We start from the raw sequence: 27087 nt of genomic DNA on the forward strand, positions 1-27087 counted from the left end.
CATACGCCCTCTTAACCACCTCCTCCACCTGCGGGGCCGATTTTAGAGTCCTATGGACCCGAACCCCAAGGTCCTTCTTATCCTCTACAGTACTAAGAGTCTTTCCCTTTATCTTGTACTCCTTCATCCCATTTGACCTCCCAAAATGGACCACGACGCATTTATCTGGGTTGAAGTCCATCTGCCACTTCTCCGCCCAGTCTTGCATCCTATCTATGTCCCTCTGTACCTTCTGACATCCCTCCAGACTATCCACAACCCCACTAACCTTCGTGTCATCGGCAAACTTACCAACCCATCCCTTTGCTTCCTCATCCAGGTCATTTATGAAAATGACAAAGAGCAAGGGTCCCAGAACAGATCCCTGGGGCACACCACTGGTGACCGACCTCCATTTAGAAAAAGACCCATCTATACACACTCTCTGCCTCCTTTGGGCAAACCAGTTCTGGATCCACCGGTCAGCAGCCCCTTGGATCCCATGCCCTCTCACTTTTTCCAGAAGCCTTGCATGGGGGACCTTATCCCTTATCGAACGCCTTGCTAAAATCCATATAAACCACATCTACCACTTTCCCTTCGTCAATGTGTTGAGTCACATTTTCGAAGAACTCCACCAGGCTCGTAAGGCACGATCTGCCCTTGACAAAGCCATGCTGAGTATTCTTAAGCATACTAAACCTCTCTAAATGCTCATATATCCTGTCCCTCAGGATCTTCTCCATCAGTTTACCAACCACTGAGGTTAGGCTCACCAGTCGGTAATTACCTGGGCTATCCCTATTCCCCTTCTTGAAATCCCTATCCTGGGCTATCCCTATTCCCCTTCTTGAAATCCCTATCTCAAATCTCTCCTCCAGCTCCCACTGCTCCACCCCTTGTTAAATAGTATAAAATTTAACATATTTCTCCCTTCATTGCTTGCAAGTTGATGCCTCTATTAATAAAGCTCTTTTTCTTTAAGTCTTATCAAAATGTTCTGTCTTCTAAGATGTTGTACATAAACCCCAGTTCTAAAATTTTCCCTCTTTCTTCCAACCAACATATTTCTCGTCACCTTTCTCTGTGTTAGACTTCATCTGCTGTATGTCTGACCATTTCACCAGTCTGGTTATGTCCTTCTTACCGTTCTCCTTTTGAGTTATATATTTCAACCACAGTGCTTTAACTGCTACCCAAAGCAGCCTCCTCACCTCCACACTTCACTAAAATCAATATTTAAGTCCTGAGCCCTCTTCCATACAAAATCCAGCACACCATTCTTCTTTCAGTGCTCGACTAGTTCTTAGTCCCCCAGGAAAACAAGTTCAAGAACTTGAACTTCATTTTCATCGTGTATCCCCATCATAGGTGGAAAATCTTCTGTAACCCTGCATCCCAAATGACAGATCTTTCATTTCTGTGGCTCTCGATTATGGTTTCTTCCTGGCTCCTCCACTGCGGTCAAAGTTTCAGCAATCAAATTACTTTCCTTTGAATTTTATTCCTCAACCTTCGCTTTGTTATCTCTAACACTGCTTCAAAACTTCCCTCTTAATAACACTTTTGGTCTCCCTTCTAAATATCTTAATTTCTCTGTTCAGTCTCCACCTTGTGAAAGGCTCTCAGAAGTATCACTTGTTTGTCATCAATTTCAACATGTTGGGAAGACAGTGGACTGGTATTTGGAGTTTGGAAGAAATAACAAATTCCCCAATTGACAAGGCAAGTGTCTAGTCTGTTCACTAGCTTCTGCTAATATCCTTCTTCAGAAAGTGGTGTCAGTGAGGAATCAATTTATTTGTCCTCCAATTTCCCTTTCTCCACTCCCAGGAAAGTTTTAACGGAGGCATGGTACTTCTTCTAACAACCGGTCTAAAATCAGGTATGCACACTACTTGTAGGCACAGCCTCAAGAGAATAAAATGGGGGGGTTTATATCACTATAGCAAAATAAAATCTACTGACAATAATCCTTAAAGAGCCACAGGAAGCAAGCCTCAACATTATACGGACATTTTCCTGTTCTTAAGCACTTCTTTGAGAGACTCAGAGTTGGCCTCTGTCAGAATGGCACAGAATTTAATACCCACTCTTGGCAAAAGGTCATCATCTTGAAACATTAACTCTGTTTCTTGCACCAGAAATACTACCTGACCTGAGTATTTCCATCATTTGCTCTTTTTATTTCCAATACCCTATGCCCAGTGAATATGGTATCTTGTCCTCTCTACCATATTAATAAAATTGACTATACTGGAAGCACCTTTTCTCTTTAGTCAGTTCTTGAATATTTAACAATTTTTCATGACTACCTTTAAAAAATCCTCCCCATAGTTTCCAAGGGACATATAAACCTCAATAAGACACCAATAATGAGCACTTATTCAAACTGCCACTTCAATATATGAAATATTTGTATGTATACAATGCTTTTCACATTCATTGGATATCTTAAATGACATGGCAGCCAATGAGGTACTTTCGTGTAGTCACTGTTGTAATGGAGGAAACACAGCAGTCAATTTGTACACAAAAAGCAATTGCTAATAACCAAATAATCTACTTTTCTTATGCTGATTGGGAGATGAATATTGGCCAGAATATTGACCAGGAATAACTCTGTCGAAAAAGTGCCATGGGATCTTTTACATCCACCCGAGGGGGCAGATAGGACCTCAGTTTAACATCTCATCTGAAAGGCAGCACCACGAGTGTTGCACTGGAATATTCAACTCATGGAGGGAGACGCCAACCCAGAATCTAATGGCTCAGGTAGGGAATGCTCTCAACTGAGTCATGACCGACAACAGTGGCCCATATTTGAAAATAATTGGTGCCTGGCAAATTGTCACTCAACTTATTTGAAAAAAATAATCAAATAGACAATCCAAGAGAATAAAAATTGAAAATGTTGGAAAACCTCTGCTCAGAAGAGTCATCTGGACTCGAAACGTTAACAATGTTTCTCTCTGTGCAGATACTGCCAGATCTGTTGAGTTTTCCCACCCTTTCTGGGTTTTTTTCAAATTTCCAAGATCTACAGCATTTTGCTTTTATTTTAGTAAAAAATCTAAAAGCTTGGCTTCTGCACTACTCCCACATAAATTTGTTATAATGCTGAAACACCGAACACTTAAAAACACATTGGTGATTTTAAGTTTGTTGCTCGACTATCAGGCACTGCAACATTCTAGTTGACTTGCAACAAACACAAAAGAAGTAGAAATCCTTGTTCAGTAGTGGCACGTCATGACAATGGATCATAGCCCTGAATTACCTCCAGCTATATTGAACTTTTAAGAAAGATATTTGTTTTTAAAGGAAGAACATACAAGCAAAATTAGGTGAGACTGAAAAGTGGCCACTTGCTGGAAAATTCCATTGTGGATTACACTTGACCAATTAGTCCAGAGAGAATGGAATGGTGCAATTGTTCAAGCAGAGAAACTTCAAAGTAAAAGTTGCAATGCAAAAACTGGACTGTAATCTCCTGTGGAGATAATGGAGGCAGATTACCATTTCAGCAGAAACCATCTCCTGTGAAGAATATCCCAGCATATGGATATGATGTGAGTTGAAAGAAAACAGTTCTGGGTGAAAGACATATTTATGTTTTTCCCCTTGCAGGAACACAAGAAAAGGGATTGAAAACCAACAGCAAACGTGGTCCCTATGTGCTAGTCTGGTATTCTGGTTCTACTGTGCGCTGTGAAGACCACAGTTGAAGAACTACGATGAGACATCTCTGCACCTGCAGGTAGAAAAAGTCCTTCTCTCTGATTGTTGGAAGCCCAACAATCACAAGTCCGCAAAGCTACAGTCAAAAAGGAAACAGGACAACTTTCAGCTAACCTGCAGAACGAAGAATCTCCAAACCAACCACTTACCTGCCAAAGTCAGCGCAACCGGAATCACTCAGCTCAACAATGACAACATTTCACCATCTACACCTCACGGACGAGCCGAAGACTGATTCAGTTTTTAAAAATTTTTATTTTTTGCACTCACTTTTCATTTCTAATTCATGTGTATGTGTTTTGTGTTTCATTTAGTTTCCTCTGACATTTTCTAACCAATAAACTCACTCTTTAACTCAAGAAAGCCCACTTGTGATAATAATAAATAAACTTAAAAAAAACAATTAAATCGGCTGCTTTTAAAACATAAATGCACTTCAACTGGAAAAAGGTATCCACAAGGGAATGGGTCCTTTCCATATTAACATTGTTTCAAACAACTAAGGGGGTTGAATAAAGAAGGGGGGGGGGGGCTAGTTAAGCCTCCCTCATCCAGGAGCATAACAATTTGGGAGAATCTCGTCCGGAATCATAACAAATTGGGGCACCTTGCCCAGGGACAAGTTGTGACACACAACACAAGAAAAACTCTCAAACCCAATCAGCAGGTATTATTTCTGAATAGAACAAAACACAAGCAATCTTAAATTACTTACTTCAAATTTAAATTATCTTATAAATTATTGCCAAGAAATGTGTCTCATCTTCATAATACTCAATTGCGAGACCCATTAGAGGCGTCACGGTGCCACAGTGGTTAGCACTGCTGCCTCACAGTGTCAAGGATCTGGATTCAATTCCCGGCAGGAGTCACTGTCTGTGTGGAGTTTGCACGTTCCCCCATGTCTGCGTGGGTTTCCTCCGGGTGCTCTGGTTTCCTCCCACAATCCAAATACGTGCGGCTTCGGTGTCTTGGACTTAGTGTCAGGGAACTAGCTAGGGTAAATGTATGGGGTTATGGGGATAGGGCCTGGGTGGGATTGTGGTCGGTGCAGACTTAATGGGCCGAATGGCCTCCTTCTGCGCTGTAGGATTCTATGGTTCACTGCTCTTTTCAGTTTAAAAAAAGCTAACCATGCATAAGTTAATACAGTAAAACTGGAAGAAAAGTAGAACAGTTGATTCAGATCTAGGTGATTTAAATTGGGCTAGATCCCCTTGAGTATATAAAATTGCAGTGTCTTAGCATTTCAGCTTCACTGAAGATATCTTGAACAAGCAAATTAACACATATCAGATTTTAAGTTTTCTTTTAAAAGGGAAATAGATACAGCAGCCTTCCAAAGTAATGAGTTAAACAACAAAAAAATGACAGTTTAAAAAAAAAAGCAGGAACACAAAATTGCTTCTAATGGATCATGCGAATGATTTGGTAAATAAATGCTCTGCAAAGGCAAATATTCTGGTAATAGTACTGAAGGCTTGCGTTCCAGAACATATCACGCCATTGACCAAGCAGTTCTAATATAGCTACAACACTGGCATCTATTTGTCAATGTGGAAAATTGTCCAGGTATGTCCTGTAGACAAAAGGTAGGACAAATCCAACCCGGCTAAGTACCACCAAATCAGTCTACTCTCGATCATCAGCAAAATATTGGAAAGGGTCAACAACAGTGCTCCAAGTTGTAATTCCTCAGCAATAACCTGCTCACTGATGCTCAGTTTCAGGGTGAGAGTGACTACCCTTAACATTAAGGCAGTATTTGACGGAGTGTGGCATCAAGGAGCCCATAGAAAAACCAAGGTCACTGGAAATCGGGGGTAAAAAATCTCCAATAGTTGAAGTCATGTGGTTATTGGAGGTCAATCATCTCAGTTCCAGAACATCACAACAGGAATTCCTCAGGCTAATGTCTTCGGCCCAACCATCTTCAGCTGCTTCATCAATGACCTTCTTTCCAGCATAAGGTCAGAAGTGGGGGTGTCAGTTGAAGATTGTGCAATGTTCAGCACCATTTGAGATTCCTCAGATACTGAATCCATGCCCAAAAGCAGCAAGACCTGGACAATATCCAAGCTTAAGCTGACAAATGGCAAGTAACATTCACGCCACACGTGCCAAGCAATGATCATCTCCAACGAGAGACAATCTAACCATCATTCCTTGACATTCAATGACAATACCATCGCTGAATCCACCACTATCAACATCCTGGGAGTTACGATTAATCAGAAACCGAACTGCATCAGTTATATAAATACCACGGCTACAAGAACAGGTCAGATGCTAAAAGTCCCGCAGTAAGGAACTCGCCTCCTGACTCCCAAAAGCCTGTCCACCATCTACAAGGCACAAGTGAGGAATGCGATGAATACTCTCCACTTGCCTGGATGAGCACAGCTCCAACATCACTCAAGAAGTTCAACAACATCCAGGACAAAGTAGCCCACTTGATTGGCACCAACTACAAACATTTAAGGGGAGGTAGTGGCGGAGTGGTATTGTCACAGGATTACTAATCCAGAAACCCACGGTCATACTCTGGGATCCGGATTTAAAGTTCACCACAGCCGCTGGTGGAATTTGAATTTAATTTTAAAAATCTAGAATCAAAAATCGAATGGTGACCATGAAACAATTGTCATAAAAACCTGTCTGATTCAATAATATCCCTCCAGCGAAGAAAATCTGCCATCATTACCTGGTCTGGCCTACATTCGTTTCCAGTCCCACTGGATGACTCTGAAAATGCCCTCTTGAAATAGCCTAGCAAGTCACTCAATTCAAGGGCAATTAGGGATAGACAATAAATGCTGGCCCAGCCGACCACACCAACATCCGATGAAAAAAATTTTTTAAATTCACTCTCTCCACCATCGACAGTGACAGCAGTGTGCACCATCTACAAGATACACTGCAGGAAAAACAAGGAACGCAGATATCTGGGGAAACCGCTGCCTACAAGTTAGCTCCAAGCCACTCACTATCCTGATTTGGAAATCTATTGCCACTCCTTCACTGTTGCTGGGTCAAAATCCTGGAACTCACTCCCTAAGAGCACTGTTGATGTACCTACACCACATGGACTGAAATAGTTCAAGCAGGGATCTCACCACCTTCTCAAAAGCAATTAAGGATAGACAATAAAAGCTGGCTTAGCCAGCAGCCCCCAGATCCCATGTATACATTTTCTTAAAAATGATCAAATATTTACATTTTTTAAAAATCAAAGGGGAAAAGTTGCTACATATTCCTCCTTCGTCTGGTCCTTGGGGAAAGTCAATTGGGGATAGCTCTCTTGCTGACTTACTCCACTTCAGTCAAATATCATTTCAATTCTGTCCTATATCTCTCTCCTGACAAGGTCCCATGTCGGAGACTGATAAAGAAGGCAAATGCACATGGAATCCAGGGTAGTTTGATGAAGTGGATTCAAAATTGAGTGCGATGACAGAAGGCTGCTTTAGTGACTGGAAACCAGTGTCCAGTGGCATACCACAGGGATCTGTGCTGGGTCCACTATTATTCATCATATAAACGACATAGATGACTATGTGGGGGATAGGATTATTAAGTTTGTGGATGTCACAAAGATTGGCTCGGTTGTCAACAGTGAGGCTGAGTGTCTTGGTCTACAAGAAGATACAGACGGGATGGTCAAATGGGCAGGTAAGGGGCAGATGGAATTTAACCCTGAAAAGTGAGGTGATACACTTTGGAAGGAGTAATTCGACAAGGAATTATTCAATGAACGTCATGGCGCTAGGAAGTTCTGTGGAACGAAGGGATCTTGGCATTTTTGTCCATAGGTCTCTGAAGGCAGAATGGCATGTTAGTACGGTGGTGAAAAAGACACATGGGAGACTTGCTTTTATCAATTGAGGCATGGATTACAAAAACAGGGAAGTCATGTTGGTGTTGTATAGAACCATATAGAGGCCACAGCTTGAGTACTGTGTGCAGTGTTGGTCGCCCCATTATCGGAAGAATGTGATTGCACTGGAGTGGGTACAGAAGAGATTCACCAGGGATGAAACACTTAAGTTACGAAGAGAGGTGGGATAAGTTTGGGTTGTTTTCATTGGAGCAGAGAAAACTGAGGGGCATGGACAGAGTGGATAAGGAGCAATTGTTCCCCTTACTTGAAGGGTGAGTCATGAGGGTACATAGGGTTCAAGGTCAGGGGCAGGAGGTTTAGGGGATGTGAGGAAGATTTTATTTCACCGAGAGGGTGGTGACAGACGGAGGAGAGTGGTCTGATGGGGATTGTTCAGGCCACTGATCGAGGAAGAAGCGAAAAGCTTCAAGGCCATCCTGGTGGTGAATGGAGGTGTAGAGGGATTGGACATCCATGGTGAAGAGGAGGCGGTTTGGGCCGGGGAACTGGAAGTCGTTGGTATGGCGTAGGGCATCGAAGGAATTGCGGATGTAGGTGGGAAGGGACCGGACAAGAGGAGAGAGAATGGAGCCAAAATAGGAGGAAATTAGTTCATTGGGGCAGAAACAGGCTGACATGATGGGCCTACTGGAGCAGACCTGTTTGTGGATTTTGGGAAGGAGGTAGAAGCAGGCTGTCCAGGGTGCTGAGACTATGAGGTTGGAGGCTATGGAGGGAAGATCTCCGGAGGAGATGAGGTCACTGACCGTCCTAGAAAAAGTGACTTGATGTTCGGTGCTTGGGGTGTGGTCCAGGGGGAGGGAGGAGGAAGCGTCCAAGAGTTAGCGCTCAGCCTCTACGAGTTAGAGGTTCATATGCCAGACAACAACAACACCGGCCTTGCCAGCGGGTTTGATGCCATCATCTCACGTGAGAACACCATCCACCAGGTACACGGTACTTGGCCAACGTTGTCTACCTGATACGCTGCAGGAAAGGATGTCCCAGCATGGTACATTGGGGAGACCATGCAGACGCTACGACAACGGATGAATGAACACCGCTCGACAATCACTAGGCAAGACTGTTCTCTTCCTGTTGGGGAACACTTCAGCGGTCACGGGCATTCGGCCTCTGATCTTCGGGTAAGCGTTCGCCCAGACGGCCTTCACGACTCACCATGGACTTCGCTCCGGAATCGGTTGCATTCTTGGACCCAGAGGGCAGTTAAGAACCACACGGAGATTAGACCAGGTAAGGACGGTAGATTTAGTCTACTGAAGGATATTGGTGAGCTAAGTGCATCTTTATGACAACTTGAGACAAAGTAGTTTTTTTTGTGATAGCCTGTTGGTCCCTTATATCAGGCGAGTATGACTATTAACCTAAGAACACATCTCAAGGTGCTCCACAGGAACATTTTAAGTATTAATGAGTCACAAAAAGCAATGTTAAGTCAGGTCAAAGTAGGTTTTAAGTAGTGTCTTAAAGGAGGAGAGCAAAGTAGTGATGTGAAAATTACAGGCAATATATTTCAGCGCTCAGCTCATAGACAACTGAAAGCATGTGGTGAAGTGATTAAAATTGTGAATGCACAAGAAGCCAGAACTAGATGAGCACAAGATCTCTTGGAGGGCTGCGGGGCTGGTGTAGATTGCAGAGAAAGGGAGAGGCAAGGCCATGGAGAGATTTGAAAACACGGATGAGAATTGTAAAATCAAGATGTCGCTTGACAGGGACCCATTGTAGGTCAACAAAAACAGGAATGATAGGTAAATGGGACTTGGTGCGAGTTGAGAAACAGGCACCAGAATTTTGGATTACCTCAAATTTATGAAGGGTATAATGTGAGAGATCAGTCAGGAATGCATCGGAATCATTCAATTTAGAGCATTAATGTGGGTTTCAGCAGCAGATGAGTCAGCAGACTGTGTGGAGTTTGCATATTCTCCTCGTGTCTGCGTGGGTTTTCTCCGGGTGCTCCGGTTTCCTCCCACAGTCCAAAGATGTGCGGGTTAGGTTGATTGGCCATGATAAAATTGCCCCTTAGTTTCCTGAGATGTGTAGGTTAGAGGGATTACTGATAAAATATGTAGGGATATGGGGGTAGGGCCTGGGTGGGATTGTGGTCGGTGCAGACTCGATGGGCCGAATGGCCTCTTTCTGCGCTGTAGGATTCTATGATTCTATGATGAGCTGAGATAGAGATGAAGACAAGACGATGTGGTAAATAGGTGGCCTTAGTGATGGCAAAAATATGAAGTTGGAAGCCCCACTCAAAGAAAACAGTGACAGTAATGTTCATTCGTTCTGCCGAATTGAGATGATTTTTAAAAAATATGGAATGGATAATTAATATTTTTGTAAAATTGGAATCAATCCAAATGTTTAATAAGGCCTATTCCTCCTCCAGAAATGTTTAAGTTCGCATTCTTTTTTACCTTCCATTTGGAAAATATATTTTCTTCCTTTAAATTACTTTTAATCTTCACCTTGAAAATGGCAAGTCTTAGGTGTAGCAGGTTCTTTCAACACTTTGATATTTTCTCCAGATGGTTATCCATTTTGTGAAACTGTGCACCTTGACACTTTTCAACTTTGAGGGCATGTCGCAGCCAGGCTTATTGGCCTTGTGATGTCTAAACATAAAAACAAGCCGAGTGTCTCGAAACTGACAATCTTGACACTGCAGGATTCTGGATCTTGCTGTTTTTTTGGGGGGGGGAAATAATTCAGAACCTTAATTCAATGAATAGGGGACGCATGAAATTAGTTGATTAGGATCCTTTAGAATACATATTAAAATGTGTTCTATCCATATGAATTTCTCACCTTTGCAGAACACATTCCTGCCAAGGAGCTACATCTGCCTTTTCTGTTGATGCTAACAAAGCTGGATCTGACATACTGGTTTTATATTTTTACTTTTTGTGTCGACTGATGAATCATCATTCTTCGGTTTGGTTTAAACTTCTGTAGTTTTCTCTTCACTGACACTGTTGCCTTTATCCTAACTGTGAAAATAAGCTCCCAAGTGGAAAACACAGCTAAATATTATAACTTATTGGATTCTGCAAGTTCTTCTTGGGTGAACTCTGTCTCTGCCACATCTGCACTGACTTTAGTCAAATCTAAATCATTTCATAAACTGTTTGGCCACTCTGGGGAAAAGTTCAGTCATCTTCACTGTTAAGGTAAGAAAGGTTGACTCACAGGCTGTGCTGGATTAAAAGTATGGGTGTGCTAGTCAAACTGCCAAAGAATTAAGCAATGCTAAACCATTCGGAGCATGGGAAATATCAGGGGCATGAAGCAGATAGTTACTTGGCAACTCCCTGAACAAGGCAGCAAGTTTTTTCACTCATTTAATACGACTTAAATTCTTGCATGGCCCACTTTATAAAAGTGTCCAGTTTTGGAGAGCCAGATTTGAGGCACTGAACTTAGAACAGGGATTATTGGATGGCGATCTGGATCTGAAGATCTGTGATCCTGGCTGACTGCTTGATTTTTTGATATTTCATATCCACCTCCCATAACGGTTCCACTCCCTATTCTTTGTATTGTGATATAGATGCGTGATGAGCTAGTTTCAACTGACAGACTGCAAAGTGAAAGTTAGCATTTGCTGGCATAATAGTAATTTGATTCTTAAAATTGCAACGATCTGTGTATATTAGGATACATTGTCCTGGCTGGTGATGCAGGAAAAGTGCATATGCAAGGGACTGAACAAATCTGCCAAAGATCCACATCAGTTTGGATCAAAACTGCAGTTTTGCAGTGTGATTTTTGTATTAGACATTTAGATTGACTTAAAGAGCATGTGCCGTAAAGCTACATTCCATTAATTCAAGTACGGTCGGATTTATTCCCATCTGTTTAGGCCAGGGTTGTGCTAGGTCCTTCCTGCCCAATTTTGAGGGGAAGAGCTATGAACAATAAATTTTTGGGTTTTCTTTCCAGTTTAAGGTATTGGACATTGCAACCTGCTTGGGGGGGGCGGGGGGGGGGTCTGTATTTGGTCTGCCTGGTTATATCAAAATCTTTACAGTGCAGAAGACGACCATTCAGCCCATGGAGTCTGCACTGATTCTGTCTGAAAACTTTCTACCTCGTTCCACTTCCCTCTTTATCTCTGTAACTTTGTACATTCTTTCTTTTTGGATAGCAATCCAATTTCACTTTGAATACCTTGATTGAACCTGCCTCCACCACCCTCTCAGGAAGTTTATTACAGATTCCAACTACCCTTGGGGTGAAAATATTTCCTCATAACTTCTACTCATTTTGCCAATTATTTTGAATCCGTGCCGTTTAGTTTTTGGTGCTCTCTTGAGTAGAAACAGTTTCTATTACTATATCCCTCAGGATCTTTGAATATTTCTATCACGTTTCTCTTGGGCTTTTACTCCAAGGAAAACATTCCTATGCTCTATAGAGGATGTTGCAGCTATAGTCCTCTATCCCTGCATTAATCTTGTGAATGTCCTCTGTAGTCCCTCTAACCTCTCGCATCCTTTCTCAAGTATGGCACCCAGACTGGGGCAGTAAGCCAAATGAGGCCAAAGTAGTGTTTTATGCAAGTTCAACATGACCTCCTTACTCTTATAATCAATGACCCTATTAAAACAGCCTAAGATACAATATGCTTTATTAACTGCTCTCTCAACATGCCCTGCCTATGAACAGAAAGCATTCTTTCTGGTTGTATCACAGCTTGGTATGGCCCCTGCTCTGCCCAAGACCACAAGGAACTACAAAAGGTCGTGAATGTAGCCCAATCCATCTCGCAAACCAGCCTCCCATTCATTGACTCTGTCTACACTTTCCGCTGCCTCGGCAAAGCAGCCAGCATAATTAAGGACCCCACGCACCCCGGACATTCTCTCTTCCACCTTCTTCCTTCGGGAAAAAGATACAAAAGTCTGAGGTCATGTACCAACCAACTCAAGAACAGCTTCTTTCCTGCTGCTGTTAGACTTTTGAATGGACTTGCCTTGCATTAAGTTGATCTTTCTCTACACCCTAGCTATGACTGCAACACTATATTCTGTACTCTCTCGTTTCCTTCTCAATGAACGGTATGTTTTGTCTGTATAGCGCGCAAGAAACAATACTTTTAACTGTATGCTAATACATATGACAATAATAAATCAAATCAAAAATCAAACATATACACAGAGGTCCCTCTGTTTAAGCTTGTGTTTGTTTTCTGTTGTCTTGATTTCTCATGTTCAATTTCTTTCACACACACTTTCTCACTTGCACACACTCAAACTTAAAACTGTAAACCAAACATATATTTGCATTGGAATTGTTCAGGATCTTCTCCTGGGTACCCAACAAAACACAATCACTTTTGCATCAAGGAAAGGCAGGCCATTTTCTAAGTATTACCTGGCTTTTCACTTTGTTTACTGACAAATAGAAATGAATCAATATCATATGACAGTCACAAAATATTTAATATTGCAGAAAGCCAAGAGGAGTATAGAAAGTACAGAGATGAAGTAAAAATGGAAATTAGGAAAGCAAAGAGAGGATATGGAAAAATATTGTCAGGTAAAATCAAAGAAAATTCAAAGATGTTTTACCAATACATTAAGAACAAGAGAATAACTAAAGAAAAGGTAGGGCCTATCAGAGATGTATGTGGTAACTTATGAGTTAAAACAGAAGATGTGGGCAGTATTCTCTATGATATGAGTACTTTGTCTCACTAACGAGAGGGATGATACAGGCATAGAAGTTAAAGAGGAGGAGTGTGAAATATTAGATGCAATAAACGCAGTGAGAGAGGAGCTACTGGAGAGATTGGCATCCTTGAAGGTGGTTAAACCACCAGGGCCAGATGGATTTAAGGAAGCCAGGGAGGAAATTGTGGATGCTCTGAGGATCATTTCCCAATCCTCACTAAATACAGGTGAAGTCCCTGAGGACTGGAGGTCTGCGGACGTTGTACCATTTTGTTCAAAAGGGTGTGAGGAATCGGCCAGCATTCACAATTTCCTCCCTGGCTTCCTTAAATCCATCTGGCCCTGGTGATTTAACCACCTTCAAGGTTGCCAATCTCTCCAGTAGCTCCTCTCTCACTACGCTTATTGCATCTAATATTTCACACTCCTCCTCTTTAACTTCTATGTCTGTATCATCCCTCTCGTTAGTGAAGGCAGAGACAAAGTACTCATTCGTAGCGAACACTGCCCGCATTTTCTGTATTAATTCACAAGTTACCATGTACATCTCTGATAGCCCCTACCTTTTCTTTAGTTATTCTCTTGTACGCCAATCAGTCTGACTTCAGTGCTGGCAAATTATTAGAACCAATTCTGAGAGACAGGACAAACTGTCATTTAAAGGCATGGATTGAATCATAGAATCATAGAAACCCTACTATACAGAAAGAGGCCATTCGGCCCATCGAGTATGCACCGACCACAACCCCACCCAGGCCCCACCCCCATATCCCTACATATTTACCCACTAATCCCTCTAACCTACACATCTCAGGACACTAAGGGGCAATTTAAGCATGGCCAACCAACCTAACCCGCACGTCTTTGGAATGTGGGAGGAAACCGAAACACCCGAGGAAACCGACGCAGACACGAGGAGAATGTGGAAACTCCACACAGACAATGACCTAAGCCGGGAATCGAACCCAGGTCCCTGGAGCTGTGAAGCACCAGTGCTAACCGCTGTGCTGCCGTGCCGCCCCCCCCCCCCTGTGCTACCGTGCCGCCCCTGGTTGACCTTGGATAGTCGGTATGGTTTTGTTAGGGGAAGACTGTATCTCACTAACTTAACAGAATTATTTGGGGAAGTAACAAGAAGTATTAATGAGGGTAACGCAGTGGATGTTGTCCACATGGAGTTCAGTGAAACATTTTACAAGGTCCCATATGGCAGACTGGTCAGGAAAGTGAGATTGGGGAAGGTGGTGGGATTATTCAAAATTGATTCAGTGACAAGAAACAAAGAGTCAATGGATGCTTTTGCAAATTTTTCCGAAGAACAATGCTGGGGTTTCTTTACCAGAATATGTAAGGAGGCCAATGATGTTAACAAGTTCGGCTTAAAAACAAAACCCATAGTAACTTGCCATGACTTGAGCTCAGATGTGTTTTTGGGGTCTGGTGCCTCATTATGGCATTGTCTTCCATGGGGTGTAATCCTTGGGCATCTACATGGTAGCCCAAGTAGGTTGCCTCAGTGGCTTGAAAAGTACATTTCTCCTTCTGGAGGTGAACTCTAGCCTCTTGAAATTTCTTCATTACCTCCTCCAAGCTTGCTAGATGCTCAGCTTCTGTCAGTCAGTTATGAGATCATCAAGGTACACCACAACTCGTGGCAGCCCCTGCAGGAGGCTCTCCATTGTCCTTTGGAAAATTGCACATGCTGAAGTCACGCCAAAAGGCATGTGTATTGGAACAGCCCTTTGTGTGTTTACCGTGGAGAGCTGATGGCGTTGCAAGCCATAATAATGAAGCTTTAGTCTCTGTGTTGGTTGAACCCTGACACCAGAACAAGATAGAATTTTTTATTAAGATGGCGAGTGAAGTAGTTCATTCGGAGATTAGGGTGCTGAATCTGAATAAAGGGAACTATGAAGATATGAGGCATGAGTTGGCCTTGATAGAGTCCAAAGATGTGCGGGTTAGGTTGATTGGCCAGGTTAAAAAAAAAATTGTCCCTTAAGTCCTGGGATGCGTAGGTTAGAGGGATTAGCGGGTAAATATGTGGGGGTGGGGCCTGGGTGGGATTGTGGTCGGTGCAGACTCGATGGGCCGAATGGCCTCCTTCTGTACTGTAGGGTTTCTATGATTTCTATGATTTCTATGATAGATTGGGGAGTGTTACTTAAAGAGATGACATTGGAAAAGCAATGGCAAACATTCAAGGAACACATTGGGGAACTGCAACAATGGTTTACTCCTGTCTGGCACAAAAGCAAGATGGGCAAGAGGGCCAATCCCTGGCTTACAAAGGAAATTAGAGAGAGTATCCGATCCAAAGAAGAAGCATACAGATTGGCCAAGAAAAATAATAGGTCTGAGGTTTGGGAGCAGTTTAGAATTCAGCAAAGAAGGACCAAGGGATTGATTAATAAGAGGAAAATACAGTACGAAAGCAAGCTTGCAGGGAACATAAAGACTGACACTAAGATTTTCTATAGATACGTGAAGACAAATGTAGGTCCCTTACAGACAGAAACGGGGAAACGCATACATAATAGGGGACAAAGAAATGTCTGAGCAACTGAATACATACTTTGGTTCTGTCTTCACAAAAGAGGACACAAATCAGATACCAGAAATGTTAGAGAATGCAAGGTTTGGTGAGAGGGAAGAACTGAGGGAGATCAATATTAGTAGAGAAATGGTGCTGGGAAAATTGAAGGGATTGAAGGTGGATAAGTCCCCAGGGCCTGATAATCTACATCCTCGAGTACTTAAGGAAGTGACTCCAGAAATAGCAGATGCATTGGTGGTCATCTTCCGGGATTCTATAGACTCTGGAACGGTCCCTGCAGATTGGAGGGTAGCTAATGTCACTCGAATATTCAAAAAGGGAGATGGAGAGAAAACGGGGAATTATAGACCAATACGCCCAACATCGGTAATGAGGAAAATTCGCGAATCTCTTATCAAGGACTTTATAGCGGAGCATTTAGAAAGCAGTGGCAGGATCAGACAGAGTCTGAATGGATTTTTGAAGGGGAAATCATGCTTGACAAATCTGTTGGAATTCTTTGAAGATGTAACTTGTAGAGTTGACAAGGGGGAGCCAGTCGCTGTGGTATATTTGGACTTTTAGAAAGTGTTTGACATAGTCCCACATAAAAGATTATTGCGCAAGATTAAAGCGCATGAGATTGGGGGAAGTGTATTGAGATGGGTAGAAAACTGGTTGGCAGAGAGGAAACAAAGAGTAGGAATTAATGGGGACTTTTCAAATTGGCAGGCAGTAACTAGTGGGGTGCCACAGGGATCAGTGCTGGGACCCCAGCTATTCACAATATATATCAATGATTTGGATGAGGGAACAAAATGTAACATCTGAGTTTGCAGATGATGTTAAGTTGGGTGGGAGGGTGAACTGTGACAAAGATGCTGAGATCCTTCAGCATGATCTGGACAGGTTGGGTGAATCAATGGCAGATGCAGTATAATTTGGATAAATTATTTTTTTTATTCATTTGTGGGACATGGGCATCGCTGGCAGGCCAGCATTTATTGCCCATCCCTAGCTGCCCTTGAGAAGGTGGTGGTGAGCCGCCGCCTTGAATCGCTGCAGTCCATGTTCTGTGGGTTGACCCACAAGGGAAGCAAGCACTCCGAAAGCTCGTGGCTTTTGCTACCAAATAAACCTGTTGGACTTTACATAGAAACATAGAAACCCGACAGTACATAAAGAGGCCATTCAGCCCATCGAGTCTGCACCGACCACAATCCCACCCAGGCCCTACCCCCATATCCCTACATATTTTACCCACTTATCCCTCTAATCTACACATCCCAGGACACTAAGGGGCAATTTTGGCATGGCCAATCAACCTAACCTGCACATCGTTGGACTTGGTGTTGTGAGACTTCTTACAGCATATGTGGAGACAGAGAATCAGGGCTAACTTTTCAGGAAAATGATTTTTCATCAGAACTAGTCATCAACGTGAAACATAAATTCAATTCCTCTCTCCATCTGGTTCAATGAAACACACACAGTATTTTCAAGCAAACAAAATACTATATGATTTCCAGCATTTTCTGTTTTGACAATTGTTAAAGTCAAAACAGAAAATGCTGGAAATCATATAGTATTTTGTTTGCTTGAAAATACTGTGTGTGTTTCCTTGTATGTGGGATATTAAAAGCACAATAATCCCCACCCTTGCCAAGAAAGGGTGGAAACCAAAGCAACATTTTGGAAAGATAATAGGTATAAAACAATGAATCTAAGAGAGACCTAAGCAAAGCATCTCATGCAATACAAGAGAATTATTGACATTAATTTGAACACAGGTGAGGTCCCAGAGGATTGGAGGATAGCTAATGTGGTCCCGTTATTTAAGAAGGGTAGGAAGGATAACCCGGGTAATTATAGGCCGGTGAGCTTGACGTCCGTGGTCGGGAAGTTGTTGGAGAGGATTCTTAGAGATAGGATGTATGCGCATTTAGAAAGGAATAAACTCATTAACGATAGTCAGCATGGTTTTGAGAGAGGGAGGTCCTGCCTCACTATCCTGGTGGAGTTTTTTGAAGAAGTGGCTAGAATGGTTGACGAGGGAAGGGCCGTGGATGTCGTCGATATGGACTTTAGTAAAGCGTTGGACAAAGTCCTTCATGGTAGGTTGGTGCAAAAGGTTGGATCTCATGGGATAAAGGGGGAGGTGGCTAGATGGGTGGAGAACTGGCTTGGTCACAGAAGACAGAGGGTGGTAGTGGAAGGGTCTTTTTCCGGCTGGATGCCTGTGATTAGTGGTGTTCCGAAGGGCTCTGTATTGGGACCTCTGCTGTTTGTGATTTATATAAACGATCTGGAAGAAGGTGTAACTGGGGTGATCAGTAAGTTTGCGGATGACACGAAAATGGCTGGACTTGCAGCTAGTGAGGAACATTGTCAGAGGCTACAGATAGGCTGGAAATTTGGGCAAAGAAATGGCAGATGGAGTTCAATCCAGATAAATGCGGAGTGATGCATTTTGGTAGAACTAACGTAGGGGGGAGCTATACGATAAATGGCAGAACCATAAAGGGTGTAGATACGCAGAGGGACCTGCGTGTGCAAGTCCACAGATCCTTGAAGGTGACGTCACAGGTGGAGAAGGTAGTGAATAAGGCATATGGCATATGCCTTTATAGGACGGGGCATAGAGTATAAAAGTTGGGGTCTGATGTTGCAGTTGTATAGAACGTTGGTTTGGCCGCATTTGGAATACTGCGCCCAGTTCTGGTCGCCACACTACCGGAAGGATGTGGAGGCTTTAGAGAGAGTGCAGAGGAGGTTTACCAGGATGTTGCCTGGTTTGGAAGAGCTTAGTTATGAGGAGAGATTGGGTAAACTGGGGTTGTTATCACTGGAAAGACGGAGGATGAGGGGTGACCTAATAGAGGTGTATAAAATTATGAAAGGCATAGATAGGGTGAACGGTGGGAAGCTTTTTCCCAGGTCGGTGGTGACGTTCACGAGGGGTCATAGGTTCAAGGTGGGGGGGGGGGGGGGGGGGGGGAGGTTTAACACGGATATCAGAAGGACGTATTTTACACAGAGGATGGTGGGGGCCTGGAATGCGCTGCCTGGCAAGCTGGTGGAGGCGGACACACTGGGAACGTTTAAGACTTATCTAGATAGCCACATGAACGGAGTGGGAATGGAGGGATACAAAAGAATGGTCTAGTTTGGACCAGGGAGCGGCATGGGCTTGGAGGGCCAAAGGGCCTGTTCCTGTGCTGTATTGTTCTTTGTTTATGTGACTTCCTGATGACTAAACCCCACGATGTATTAACAAGCGCTGCAGTCAGCCTCATTCCATGATAAACCTGACACTTACCATGCTTGAATCCTTTCTAATTACTCATGCACTGCTGTGAACATGGTCCAATCACCTGCAGATCAAACATTGGGTGCTCGACATCAAGGAACAATGTCCTCCTGTCCCAAAATTAAGCATGGCACCAAACTCTTTTGCTTAAGCGTTGCTGAGGTTCGCCTTCCTGCCTTGTCTACTCCATCAGAAGCTTGTTGTCATGGTAGGACCACCACCATGCTACCACACAGTCATAAGGGCAGAAAAAGCCTTTCGGCCCATCGAGTCTGCACCAACAAAAACTACCACTAAAGTCGCACTCATCCCATTTTCCACCACTTGTCCCATATCTTTGAATGTTAGGATGTATCAAGTGCTCACTAAAAGACGTTTTATAGGTTGTACCTTCCCAGGCAGTGCATTCCAGATTCCCACCACGATTAGTGATTTTTTTTCCCAAATCCCCTCTAAATCCCCTGCCCTTACCCTAAAACTATGGTGGTCCCTATTCACTCAGCCTATACTCCTCATAATTTTATACATCTGAATCATTTTCCAGTCCTCAGCCTTCTCTGCTTTAGAGAAAACAACGTAAGAAGTTTAACAACACCAGGTTAAAGTCCAACAGGTTTATTTGGTAGCAAATGCCATTTGCATTTGCTACCAAATAAACATGTTGGACTTTAACCTGGTGTTGTTAAACTTCTTACTGTGTTTACCCCAGTCCCACGCCGACATCTCCACATTTAGGGAAAACAATCCAAGCCTATCCAGTCTCTTCTTATAACTCAAAAGCGCCATTCTGGTGAATCTCCACTTTATCCCCTCTAGTGCAATCACACCCTTCCTGAAGTGAGCTGGCCAAACTGCACTATACTCCAGCTGTGGCCTAACCAATGCTCTATACAACTCCAACATTATCTCCTTCACTCATACTCTATGCCACTACTGATAAAAGCATTTGTCCCATATAACTTAAGTATCCTATTCACCTGCTCTGCCAACTTCAGGGATCTGTGAATAAGTATCCCAAGATCCATCTTCCCAGTGTCCTGCCATTCATTAAATATGCCCTTGTCTTGTTACTTCTTCTAAATTGCATCACCTCACACTTATCAGGGTTAAATACCATCTGTTACTGCTCTGTCAATCTGACCAACCCATCTATGTTTTCTGTAACCTACTCATTCACTATTAACCACCCTATCAATCTTGGCATCACCTACAAACTTCTCATTCCCCCAACATCATCATACATAAGTGATGGGGTCTCAGCACTGAACCTTGTGGCACGCCACTGGACAACCGGTCTCCAGTCACTAAAACAGCCGTCACTGGATGGCCCTTTGTGTCCTCTTACTAATGATGTGGAGATGCCGGCGTTGGACTGGGGTAAACATCGTAAGAAGTCTCACAACACCAGGTTAAAGTCCAAAAGGTTTATTTGGTAGCACAAGCCACAAGCTTTCGGAGCACTGCTCCTTCATCAAGTGAGTGGGATTTCAGTTCACAAACAGGGAATATTCTCCTATTACTAAGCCAGTTTTAGATCCATCTCGCCAAGTTTCCCTGAATGGTTGTGAAAAGAAATCATTTGTTCTTTCCTCCCTTCCCCTCTATCCCTGCCTCTGTACTTCTTCAAACCTATTCCGTCTCTAACTTCTTTCCATTCTGATCAAAGTTGTTCACTTGAAACGTCAACTCTGTTTTACCCTCAAAGATGTTTCACAACCTGCTGAGTATTTCTAGTTTTTGTGACAAATTTACAGTGTCCATACTGGGTTTTTTTCTATAGAATATGCTTTCACATTTTAGTTTACTTTGGACTGTAAGCCAATAATTGGATTTACAGTAAAAACAATTTGTGTTTCAAACATTTCATACGGTGAGTGCTACAGCATTGGTTTTGTACTTAAGGATCTTTTTGTGTACTTACTCAAACTAGCCTATAATTACGTTTTACCATAGCTTTATTTTTTTTGCTGGGCTTCAAAGACAGGTATTCAGTTTCCAAACTCCTGTTCAAGATTGCTACTGCTTTTGCTCAACGGTGAACTGAAGTTCTCTCCAATTTTACAAATAGTTCAAATAGAATTATCCACTCACACTTTGAATTGCATTAGAAAATTGTGCTCGAAAAATCTGGAATATCCGAAGTTTCTTTCTTTCAGCCCTCTCTGCTCCCCATTAGATTTTATCGAAAAAAAGCTCATTATCAACATTGTGAGTGAGTGAGTTTATGCAGTGATCAGCTGAATCAACAATGAAATCCCACGTTCGCACTGTGAACTACGTTAAGTTCGCTGAAATCAGCCTAACATTGCTAATCACAAGTGCGTTACATTAAACCTCAATATAATTGGATTCCTGACCATTATCCAACAATTCCTGATGTACTTGAAACTATGTGGACATTGGCTGAGGACAGAATCAAATTCATCTATGGTGCCACACACAACTGAATAACTTGCCTGTACTCAGAAATAGATCACTACCGTTGATGAGGGTGAGCATGGCATCATAATTCGATAAAAAGTCATTTTACGAATAAGGAACAAATTGGAACAAAAATTGCACTCAAAGTCCTAAAATCATTGCTGTTGTATATAAATCCCACACAAACTGCTCACCTCTTTACAACACTACCATCAGTGCTCTTTTCCGGAGACAGTTAGATGATAACTTATGCCATGACAGAATCTTCATAGAGTCTACAGTGCAGAAAGAGGCCATTTGGCCCTTCAAGCCTGCACCAACAACAATCCCACTCAGACCCTATCCCCGTAACCCCACAACCCCACACAGTTACCCTCCTAATCCCCCTGACACTAAGGGGCAATTTATCATAGCCCAGCAACCTAACCTGTACATCTTTGGACTGTGAGAGGAAACCGGAGCACCCAGAGGAAACCCACGCAGAGACGGGGAGCATGTGCTAATTCCACACAGACAGTCACCCAAGGCTGAAATTAAAACCGGGTCCCTGGCACTGCAAAGCAGCAATGCTAACCACTGTGCCACCATGCCACCCTTGGTAATAATTGAATCCTCAAACACAAGAAGTGTTTGTTGAAACTTGTTTCTTAAAACATGGCCTATCAGCTGTCAATTTAAAAAATAATCCTGTTAAAATTTTCCCTGAAAGTTAATTAACATGATCCTATTTCAGAAATACAAATCAGGTAGTAAAATTAGAAGATGGAAAAAACATTACTATAATTATGGTTTACCATAGCTTTATAGGGTCGCCCATAGGGTGGCATTGGTGGCACAGTGGTTAGCACTGCTGCCTTCCAGTGCCAGTGACTCGGTTCAAATCCAGCTTTGGGTCACTGTCTGTGTCGAGTTTGCATGTTCTCCCTGTGCCTGCGTGGGTTTCCTCCGGGTGCTCCAGTTTCCTCCCACAGTCCAAAGATTTGCAGGTTAGGGAGGTTGGCCATTCCAAATTGCCCCTTATTGTCCCAACATATGTAGGTTCGGTGGATTGACCATTGTAAATGCACAGGATTACAGAAATGGGGGACTTGAGTAGGATGCTCTTTCGAAGAGTCAGTGCAGACTCGATGGGCTGATTGGCCTCCTTTTTCACTGGAGAGATTCTATTCTATGGTTATTTTAGTGTTCACCAAAGTGGCCTTATTCTGCTCCTAACAAACTCTTATCCATTGAAATAATGATCCTGACTCTGCTGAAGCGTGCTCAGTTAGTTTCCCTTAGTTTTTAGCTTGAAAATTTACCGCAGTACAAATTTCTGGAAGTGTGAGCTGAAAGCAGCATGATAAGAACCACGGCGTATAAAGGACCTCGGTAAATCAACAGCCTGTCTCCTTAAACCATGAGATTTCAGAATTGAGAAATAAACAGAAGTACAATGGAAAAGGAAATAGCTCACTGACAAATCAGGTACAGAAAGAGAAATAAGAAAGGGGGAGGGAAGTGCATTGAAAGGATAAAAGAGACAAAGTAAGAAAAAAGTTAAAAGTTGTATGTTTAAAAAATTTCCAACACCTGTTTATTATCTGCAGAAATGGGACTTTACAGTTTTAACAGTTTCTTTTCTGGGAGAGAGAGAGAATGAGTAGCATTACAGGAAAGTAAACCCCAATGTTAAAATGGTGTCCAATGTTAACAGCCCAAACTTCCTACACCAAGCTTAATTGGTAATTCATGTACAAATTCTGCTTTTTCTTGCACCTTGGATGGTTGTCATCAAGCTGCCATTTTGACAAGGCAGTGGAGTGATGCAAAGTGACCAGTCCAGCAATTCGTGGTGATTTACTACCACAGGCTATCTACTCCTCACTAAAAAATGCTGACGATTTTACACATTAAACTCATCATTATTTTGCCAGCAAATTCTGGTTCAACATGTTGGGTTAATACAAAGAACAAAGAACAATACAGCACAGGAACAGGCCCTTCGGCCTGCCAAGCCCGCGCCGCTCCCCGGTCCAGGATTGAATCCTGATTCCAGGATTGAATCCTGAATCCAGGATCCCCGCCCAATTTTCCAGCCTATCTACATACTAATATCCTATCCACCGAGCTGTCGGCCCGGCCCCCACCAGGCCCCCACGACCCTCTGTGTAAAATATGTCCTTCTGATATCTGTGTTAAACCTCCCCCCCTTCACCTTGAACCTATGAACCCTCGTGAACGTCCCCACCGACCCGGGGAAAAGCTTCCCACCGTTCATCCTATCTATGCCTTTCATAATTTTATACACCTCTATTAAGTCTCCCCTCATCCTCCGTCTTTCCAAGGAGAACAACCCCAGTTTCTCCAATCTCTCCTCATAACCAAGCCCCTCCATACCAGGCAACATCCTGGTAAACCTCCTCTGTACTCTCTCCAAAGCCTCCACGTCCTTCTGGTAGTGTGGCGACCAGAACTGGACGCAGTATTCCAAATACATTGCTCAGTTAAATATTTACATACACACGATCTCCAATATATAACACTTACTGTGTGGTAATAAGGTGTCTAACATTTTGATTGAATAAAAGGGGCTGCATGTAGGTATTGGTTACCTTATAGGGAAGTCTATTTGATTAATATCTTGTACATCCAATGTCACTATACAGATACATACACAAGTGATCTAATGGCTGCATCTTCTTTTAAGATCATGAGAAATAGGAGCAGAAGTCAGACTGCCCTGAGAGCCTGTTTCCCCCACCGTTCAACAGGATCATGGCCAAACTTCAACCTCAACTCCATTTACGAGCCTGATCCACTGAACCCTTGATTTTCTTAGGAGTCCAAAAATCAATCGATCTCAGCCTTGAATATGCTCAACAACTGTGTCTAACGTGCACTATATCTGTCAATATCTCACCTATTAAAGTAGTTCTCATTCAAAGCATGTGGATGTAAACATTTTCAAATAAATGTGCATCTAGATTTATATGCTTGTGTACTAGTAACAGATGAAACACACTACCTACCACTTGATCTATTCTTGCGGTTAGACTTCCCACCGCTGAGAAGCATCTTTAGGCTGTTACGGAACATATCTTCACCCCCAGGGCTTGTCAGCGTCTACTCCAAATTCTATCAAATAAAACAAATGAACTTTGTCAATGACAGCATTTTTGATAGACTAAAGCAATGAGAGATACTGATCGCATCTAACGGAACAGGCACAAAGCAAAGGTTCTTTCAAAAATGGCCAAGGACCAAAAATTATATTTGTTTTTATGACTTGTCGGAAAAAAAGGAAAAAAATAGGAACAAAAGACTTGTATTTAAACAGCCCTTTTCACAACCTCAGAATCACCAAAAGCACTTTCCAGTTAACAAAATACCCATAACGTGTAGTCAGATATTGTAACTGCAGTAAAACCTTCAGCCAAAGATACATACAGGAAGCTCCTACAAACATCAATGTGATACTGAGGAGATAATTTGATTTTCGTGATATTGTTTGAAGGATAAATATTGGCTAATACACAGGGGATAACTCCCCAGCTCTTCAAAATAGTACCATGGAATCTTTAACTTCCACCAGAGCATGAAGATGGACAATGTTCTCTCCAAGTTGCATGGCTGTGCAGCAACATGAAAGTTCCCACACAGGCTGTGAACAAGATATCTCCTAGGATTTGCAGCACGTGCAAACCAAGCAAAAGAATTTCTAAGAGCTGTGCATGACAACAAAGAAATTAGAGGACATGCTGGAGACAGTGCCTCAGTTCAAGGTCTCATCGAAAGACAGAACCTCTAACTGTGCAGCATTGCTCTGGAATATCAGCCAACAATTTTGTGCCAAAGTCTTCAGTGAGCCCAAAATCTACAAATCTTTGAATCCGAGGCAAGAATGCTACTCACTAATCCATGGTTGACAGTAAATATACGCAGGGTTTCTTATAAAGAATGATTTAATGCTTTCCTATCTTGGACGAAAGTATCATAACGGCAAGTAGCTATGTTAAGATAAAAGGTGAGCTCGCTAGATGGGTAGAGAACTGGCTTAGCCATAGAAGTGGAGATGCCGGCGTTGGACTGGGGTAAACACAGTAAGAAGTTTAACAACACCAGGTTAAAGTCCAACAGGTTTATTTGGTAGCAAAAGCCACAACACAAGCTTTCGAGGCTCTGTCAGAGCCTCGAAAGCTTGTGTGGCTTTTGCTACCAAATAAACCTGTTGGACTTTAACCTGGTGTTGTTAAACTTCTTACTGTGTTAGCCATAGAAGACAGAGAGTAGCAGTGGAGGGGTCTTTTTCTGGTTGGAGGTCTGTGACTAGTGGTGTTCCGCAGGGCTCTGTGCTGGGACCTCTGCTGTTTGTGATATATATAAATGATTTGGAGGAAAATGTAACTGGTGTGATCAGTAAGTTTGCGGACGACAAGAAGATTGCTGGAGTTGCGGATAGTGATGAACATTGTCAGAGAATACAGCAGGATATAGATAGGCTGGAACATTGGGCGGAGAAATGGCAGATGGAATTTAATCCAGATAAATGCGAAGTGATGCATTTCGGTAGATCTAATGTAAGGGGGAGCTATACAATAAATGGCAGAACCATCAGGAGTATAGACACACAGAGGGACCTGGGTGTACAAGTCCACAGATCCTTAAAGGTGGCAGCACAGGTGGAGAGGGTGGTCAAGAAGGCATATGGCATGCTTGCCTTTATTGGATGGGGCATAGAATATAAAAGTTGGCATATGTTGTTGCAGCAGTATAGAACAATGGTTCGGCCACATTTGGAATACTGCGTCCAGTTCTGGTCGCCACACTACCAGAAGGACGTGGAGGCTTTGGAGAGAGCACAGAGAAGGTTTACCACAATGTTGCCTGGTATGGAGGGTCTTAGCTATGAGGAGAGATTGGGTAAACTGGGGTTGTTCTCCCTGGAAAGATGGAGGATGAGGGGTGACCTAATAGAGGTGTATAAAATTATGAAGGGCATCGATAGGGTGAACAGTGGGAAGCTTTTTCCCAGGTCGAAGGTGACGAACACAAGGGGTCACGGGTTCAAGGTGAGGGGAGCAAGGTTCAACACAGATGTCGGGGGACGTATTTTACACAGAGGGTGGTGGGGACTTGGAATGCATTGCCAAGCAAGGTGATTGAGGCGGACACGCTGGGATCGTTTAAGACTTATCTAGATAGCCACATGAACAGACTGGGAATAGAGGGATACAAAAGAATGGTCTAGTGTGCACATGAACGGTGCAGGCTTGGAGGGCCGAAGGGCCTGTTCCTGTGCTGTATTGTTCTTTGTTTGTTCTTTAAAAAAAAGGGCGGCATGGACAAGTTGGGACGAAGGGCCTGTTTCCAAGCTGTAAACCTCTATGACTCTATGACTCTAAGGCAGGCACTTCTGCTCGTCGGAAAAATTGCAGCACTGATATTCACCTGGATGTCATTCTGGTACACCCCCTCATGAAGTTTTTTTTTTCGTTAATAAATCAAAACATCTGTGGTGACATATTGTTAATATTTACAG

At 42.9% G+C, this 27087-nt stretch overlaps 1 protein-coding gene across 2 annotated transcripts in view; it reads right to left on the bottom strand.

Moving 5' to 3' along the window:
* Window positions 1–27087, bottom strand: part of LOC144500569 (protein TANC2-like) — a 1073639-nt gene that overhangs the window by 750724 nt on the left and 295828 nt on the right. For both annotated transcript variants that reach the window (XM_078223699.1, XM_078223697.1), the window contains exon 3: window positions 24578–24683. In XM_078223699.1, the coding sequence (XP_078079825.1) occupies window positions 24578–24644 (67 nt within the window). In that variant the 5' untranslated portion in view covers window positions 24645–24683. The remainder of the gene's footprint in view (window positions 1–24577; window positions 24684–27087) is intronic.

Source organism: Mustelus asterias, chromosome 11 (genome assembly GCF_964213995.1).
Source record: "Mustelus asterias chromosome 11, sMusAst1.hap1.1, whole genome shotgun sequence".
Taxonomy (NCBI): Eukaryota; Metazoa; Chordata; class Chondrichthyes; order Carcharhiniformes; family Triakidae; genus Mustelus; species Mustelus asterias.